This window comes from Poecilia reticulata, unplaced genomic scaffold, assembly GCF_000633615.1.
Source record: "Poecilia reticulata strain Guanapo unplaced genomic scaffold, Guppy_female_1.0+MT scaffold_257, whole genome shotgun sequence".
Taxonomy (NCBI): domain Eukaryota; kingdom Metazoa; phylum Chordata; class Actinopteri; order Cyprinodontiformes; family Poeciliidae; genus Poecilia; species Poecilia reticulata.
Window position 1 is genome coordinate 219,555 of NW_007615041.1, and position 6,740 is coordinate 226,294.

General features: G+C 47.3%; 1 protein-coding gene across 1 annotated transcript in view; it reads left to right on the plus strand.

The window, feature by feature from the left end:
* Positions 1-5,781, plus strand: part of c5 (complement component 5) — a 23,293-nt gene extending 17,512 nt beyond the window's left edge. The window contains 12 exon segments of the mRNA XM_017303393.1: positions 1-142; positions 223-285; positions 357-450; positions 540-579; positions 649-751; positions 1,992-2,066; positions 2,373-2,478; positions 3,576-3,659; positions 3,738-3,827; positions 4,885-4,974; positions 5,291-5,429; positions 5,510-5,781. The exon segment at positions 1-142 is cut by the window's left edge and continues 3 nt beyond it. Of these exon segments, the coding sequence (XP_017158882.1) occupies positions 1-142; positions 223-285; positions 357-450; positions 540-579; positions 649-751; positions 1,992-2,066; positions 2,373-2,478; positions 3,576-3,659; positions 3,738-3,827; positions 4,885-4,974; positions 5,291-5,429; positions 5,510-5,642 (1,159 nt within the window). The 3' untranslated portion in view covers positions 5,643-5,781.
* Positions 5,782-6,740: the final 959 nt, after the last annotated feature.

The following is a 6,740-nucleotide window of genomic DNA, read 5'->3' on the forward strand; positions in this document are numbered from 1 at the left end:
GACCCTGGAGGCCCTGACCGAGTACAGCAAGGTCGTTCCTAAAGCCGTGCTCAACCAGGACATCAACATCCGCAACAGCAGGCAGGAAGAGCTGAACCGAGTCCAGCTGAGCCGCAGCCGCCCGGTGGCCCCGCCCCTCCAGGTGAGGCCGAGCCCACCTGGAGGGGCGGGGCCACAGCCCCAGCAGAACTACTCACTTCTCCTTCTCTGTTTCTGTCAAAGATAACAAAGAATGATGACATCATCGTGAGCACCGGCTATGGGAGGGGCGTGTCCAGTGTGAAGGTGGGCGGGGCTTGTTGTGGTCACCTGACAGGTGAGCTGTCCTCCCAGTAACGGTCTGTCTGTGTCTCCAGATGAAGACGGTTTACTATCAGACCACGGCGTCCACCCAGACCTCCTGTAACTTTGACCTGACCATCGAGCTGGTCGGACCCGGCGTCTCCACCAGTACGTCCTCCCCAGGGCCCTCGCCCCCCCTGCTGGATTTAAGGAAACTGTTTGATCTTTCCACCTCATGCTCTTGCTCTGCCCCTCAGATCCAACCATGCAGGCTCCTCACCTGGTCGCCTGCGTGAAGTAAGAAGGTAAAACCTGACCCGCTGCCCCGGATCCTCAGTGGTGGACGCTGTGACCTTTGTGTTCCAGGTACCGACCTCCACCCACCGAGGTTTACACCGAGTCGCTTCTGACCGTCATGAAGATCCAGCTGCCCACAGGCGTGGAGCCGTACCTGGAGGACCTGAGACAGGTAATCAGCACGGCAGGTGAACGGCCTGCAAACCGCTGTGACGTCTTTCAGTCCGGTTTCCATGGTTACCACGGAGACCGTCAAACTGTTCAATGACGTCCACGTGAATACAAATCATGGAAGAAGTGCTGGTTCTGGTTCTGGTTCTGTTGGGCTTCTGTGTTGACCATGACAGTTACTGAAACAACTGGAACGCTAACCTGCTGCTGCTAGCGCTGCGGTTGGATTTACCCAGAATGCCCTGCGCCGTAGTCCACTTCCTGCTTTTGGACCGAACCAGAGTTCACTTCCTCAGAAGCGATACTGAGGTTTGGAGGACCAGAGGTCAGAGGTCAGAGGTCAGAGGTTGGTTAGCATTCACACCTCACCAACGGGATTGGAGTTTCTAATTTCTAGAACTTTCTATAACGTCTTTAATGGAGTTGGACTAAACAGGGCTGGAGTGAGTGGACAGAGATTTGTTTGTTTCAATAGGGAACTTCTCATCAAAGAGGTCAGAGGTCACCTGTGGGGTTCCCCACGGTTCAGTCCTAGGACCCCTAATACTCAATATCTAAATGTCCCACTGGCTCAGGTTATAACAGGAAGCAAGATCAGCTACCATAACTATGATACACAGCTCTACATTATGATGTCACCAGGTGACCTTTGACCCCATCCAGTCACTGAACAGATGCTTAGAACAGATCAATGTGAGGATGTGACGAAACTTTGTTCAGCTGAACATTATTATCTTTGGACCTAAAGAGGAGCGATCTAGAGTTATAGATCTAGAGCTATAGGATCTATAGCAATATGATCTAGAGGTATAGATCTAGAGTTATAGATCTATAACTCTAGATCTAGAGCTATTGGATCTAGAGTTATAGAGCTATAGATCTAGAGTTATAGAGCTATAGATCTAGAGTTATAGATCTTGAGTCAGCTGCAGTTGTTCCAGCGGTAAACCAGAGGTCAGGCTGACCTCTGACCTCTCAGCCTTCTCCCAGCTGCAGAACGTTTCCAGGCCTGATGAAACTCATCCAGGCGTTTCTCTGCAGTGGCTCTGATCCCTGCAGCGTCTTCACAGTCTGTAGAGTCTGTAAAGTATGTAGAGTCTGTAAAGTATGTAGAGTCTATAGAGTCTGTAGAGTTGAATCCAGAACGTCTCACAGGCTGTGATCAGGCCACGTTTACCATAAATCTGTCATCTCATCTTTTGGTTTTATGAATTTCTGCTGAACTTTTCTCTGGTCTTCAGTTCACAGACGGAGACTACCCGTCTGTCTCCCACTATCAGCTCCAGGGAGACACCGTCGTCATCCAGATGGACTCTGTGAGTACCTCACCCTCAGCTCTGGACTTTGACTAGGCCATTGCAGCACCTCGCTTCTTCCGGTTCAGGGTTGTGACCTTTAACCTTCTGACTGAGGCCTGTAGCGTCAGGGATGGAGCTCCTCATCTCTCTGAGCTTCATGCTCTGACCTCTGACCCCGAGCTGAACATTGAAACCGTTTCCTCTCTGGAATAATCCAATTTGACCATCATCATCATGATGATGATGATGATGATGATGATGATGATGATGATGATGATGAAGCCTCCATCAGTAGTTCTGTTATCTCTGTCTTTTGACCCTCAGGTTCCCTCTGAGGTCTTCCTGTGTGTCGGGTTCCGGGTCAGAACCAGCTTCAGGGTCATTGGTGCTGCTGAGTCCCTGATGACCGTCACAGAACCTCAGGACAAAGGTGAGCCTGCAGTGAATGCTGGGACATGTAGTCTTACGTTTGGACCTGAACCGTCTTCTTGTCAGTCAGTAACTGAATGTTTTGCTCACATTTTTCAGATTAAACTGGATTATTCTGATCTGAGCACCGCTAGCTAAAAAGCTAGCTACGCTAATGCTAAAGCTCCAGCTGTAAACCTTACGTGGGATTTATTTGTGGCTAATGCTAAAATGCTAAATTCACCCATGTTGCCCTCCATGTGTTGATGACGAGCTTCAGGAAGTGATTCGTCGGATCAGAACCCGCTCTCAGTTTTATATTTGTTGAGTTTTGCTAACTCTGTTGCTGATTTAGCCTGATTAGCCGCGGTACAGCTCCGGTCAGGAAGAAGCAGGACATTTTAACTGCAGAGCAACAGTTTAACTAACATCCCTGGTTTTTATGTAAGAGTTGTTTTCTTCTGTTTACCTCATTTGTTGGCTTGCTGTATATTTTTCCTTTATTTACTGAAGATTCTTGGAAAACAAAAAGAATGTGAAGACAGGAAATGAAATTGCTGTGTAAACAGACTCCAAAATAAGAGCATGAATATAAAGATAACAGTCAGTAGCTTCAATAAAAATGTCAAACTTTCTTCAACTGAAAGTTTACAAAACAGCCAAGTAAATTAGCGCTTCAGAATTTATACAGAAAATAACTTTAGGAGAATCTAAGTGCTCTGAAAGTTACCCGTTAGCAAAGCGCTAACCCAGAGTTTCCCCCCCTGGTGCTCAGCCCCCCTGCTCTGCATGTTCTAGATGAGCCTCTGTTCAGAACAGCTGATCCAAATGGCTGCATGACCATCAGGTCTGTTAATCACCCAGAGATACAAAAGGGAAACACCTGAAACATGGAGGACCTGAGGACCAGGGAGGAGAAACTCTGGCTTAAGGTCTGCTGTGTCTTTGGGTCCCACTGTTCTCCCAGAGTGGTCCTACACCAAACCCACTCGGGCCGTTAAGATTTGGCCCTTCCTGGGGACGGTCCTCATGTTTTCACTGAGCAAATCTCATCAAATCTTTTGTCTCTGTTTCCATGTTGATGAGAATCTGCTGCTACCTGCAACCTTTCTGTTCCAGGCAGCCTGTGCACCAAGCAGTTCTCCAGCGAGCTGCAGAGGCTGCAGCGCCTCTGTGTGGGCGAACAGTGCCAGTGCATGGCAGGTGAGGCGGGTTTCTGTTCTGAATGGCTGCTGCAGCTGCGGCTGACCTTAATAAGCTGAGCGCTGTGTGACCCTGCAGCTGCGTGTGCGACCTACAGAGGGAGCATGGACGCCACTCTGACCGCAGCCAAACGCATCGAGGAGACCTGCCAGCCGCATATCAAATACGGTGAGAGGCTGGAAGCTGATTGGATGCTTTTAGCTGCAGTGTTGTTAAAAACAGATGGAGGTTCTCAGATCGGATCGTTATCGGAGGTTAAAGGTGAAATGATCTGGTCTAAACTCACCTGGAGGGTTTATAATCTCTTACAGGTAAAGTTAAAGGAATTGTGAGGCAATAATAATCTGATATGGTTTAATTATTATGTTGGAAAACCCCCAACACGCCCCCTAGAGGCTCCTGGAGGAGCTGCATCTGGTCCTCAGCTCTCCCTCTCACTGGCCCCGCCCTCCTCACAGCAGAACTTTGATCTGATTGGCCACTAGGCTGCCATGCAGCCAATCACATGTGAGGATTTGGGATCAAAACAGATGGGGGCCGACAAACAGCCAGGTGATGGAGGTCAGGAGACCCAGAAATATAATGGATGTTTAAAGATGTTATTTATAATCATAATAAATGATCATGGGTCTATTTGGTAGATTTGGTGTTTCAGTTTGTTTTTGTTTTAATATTAAAAGTTTGATTAAAATATTACAGAAAAGTAATAATCACTGCATTAATAAAAGAACAAATACATTAAAATATGAGGCTTCTCATTAAAACACTGAATGCAAGAGGATTTATTAATGTTCTAACGTTAATATTTACCAAGTTAAGCAGATAATAAAGTAATATCAGAGAATCGGACTTCCCATCTCCACTGGATCGGATCTTTCACTGATTATTGATCTGGTGATTCGAACTGCTAACAGCTAACTGCTAACAGCTAACTGCTAACAGCTAACTGCTAACAGCTAACTGCTAACAGCTAACTGCTAGCAGGGCTACATAAATCACCTTATTACAGCTAACTACATTTCCTACACTGATTCCACTGACTGAAAAATAAATGCACATTTCATGAAAACATGTTTCTCTCTGTGTTTCTGTAAGAACTGACTGTTGGTTGTTGCTGTGAGGAATCCCAGCTCCAGATCAGACCATTGTTCCCAGTTTGTGTTAAATGGTTGGATGAGCAGCAGGTGACCTGGAGCTCTGATTGGTCTGCCTGCTTCCTCTGCAGCCTTCAAGGTGACGGTGAAATCCTCGGCAGCGGAGGGAGACTTCATGACCTACACAGCCACCGTAGCTGAGGTCTTCAAGAAGTCTGAAGGTGAGACCCAGCTTGTTACCATGGAAACGCAGTAGCAACCATAGACGCCACTGCATGGTCTTTCCCTCAGTCACTAACATCCGTATGGAGGAAGAAAGACTGAAGTTTAGTTTTTCTACTCACTTTCTCCTCTTGTGACGCTTCACGAGGCGCTAAGTGGAGCTAGCATGCAGCGTAGCGCAGAGTCAGACAGGAATTGACCCAGCAGACGGTGCTCTGGTTCTGTGACTGAGATGATCTGGTCTGGCTCTGTGGGTCCAGTAGAACCGGGTCCTTCCTGACTTTACTCTGACTCTGGTTCTGGTTCTGGTCCCAGCGCTGGAAGCGGCCGGTCCGGGCAGCTACCTGGACCTGGTGAAGAAGGCGACCTGCAGCAGCGTGGAGCTGCAGAACAACCAGCAGTACCTGGTGCTGGGCTCCGGGGGGTCAGAGGTCACGCAGGGTGGCGGCTCCAGGTGGGTGGTTCTGCTAAGGTTCTGCCCCGGTTCTGCTCAGCTCGGTTAGAGTCTCACCTGTGGTGTTTCTGGACCAGCAGGTACCGGCTGCCTCTGGACTCGGAGGCGCTGGTGGAGCTGTGGCCCGCGGCTTGTAGTTCTCCAGAGTGTCAGGACTACAACTCCCAGCTGACCAGCTACGCTGTGGACCTGCAGCTGTTCGGCTGCCCCTGACCCGCGGACCGGGTCATTTCTGGACCCGGTTTAAACGTGAACGGGTCCGAGGCAGAACTCTGCATTTATTAAACATTCATTATTAATACACATGTATTTTTTCTAGTGTTGGAAAATAAATGAAGTTATTAAACAAAAATGTCTCTTAAAAGCATCGCAGTGTTTTTATTCTGCTCTCATTGCTGCTAAAAGATGGTGGAGAACGAAATGAATCCGGATTATCACGAGGTTCTGAAGGGGTCAGAGGTCACCTGGAGGCTCAGGTTCTGCAGCAGCTCAGAGGTTATTCTGAGGTTGCAGCAGCAACATGTGGGGGAGGGGCGTGTAGCAGATCAAGAGTCAACTCCAGACGCTTCCTGATTTCTGGTTAGGAAAAGGAAACAGAGGAAACCTGCATGGATGTAAATGAGTTAAATCTGGAGTAAAATCTGTGGAAGCCTGTTTCCACCATCTGGTGAAAAAATAATAAATTATCTTAAAATAATGAGGTCCAGGATAAAAAGGATAAATGATCTTTATCCTGGACCTTCATAGTATCTGGAAATAATGACATTATTTATTTTTACCAGAGTGACAGTGTAGACGCCAGTTCAACCTGCACTGGCTTAAGCGTTGACCCGTTGCTGCTTTATGACGCGCTTCGCGGCTAACATTGTACCTGTTGATCGCGTGTAAAATCAATCCCCGATCTTGTAATGGTCCAAACTCCACACTTGGTCCAGACAGATAAACGTTGGTGAAACATATCCATTTATTTGATAGTACATGGCAACAATGATAACAATGACTCCGCCATAGCGGTCAAAAACTTTTATGCCCTTCCGGGTTCAACACCTGACAGCTACCTGTCACCTCTTGATTTATATATTGGAGCTGACAGCGCCATCTAGTGACCGAAAACAAAAGTACACATAATTGGCTCCAATACACCGGCCCCTAATTGGCATAATAAATAAATATGCCAATTCCAAAACAATAATAATACAAGAGACAATATGTGACGCAAATGTGACATTAACTCGTTAATTTAAATACCATACACCATGCAAAGTTTTGAAATTGGTCTCTCAATAATATTGGACTTAGTTTTTAACTTCA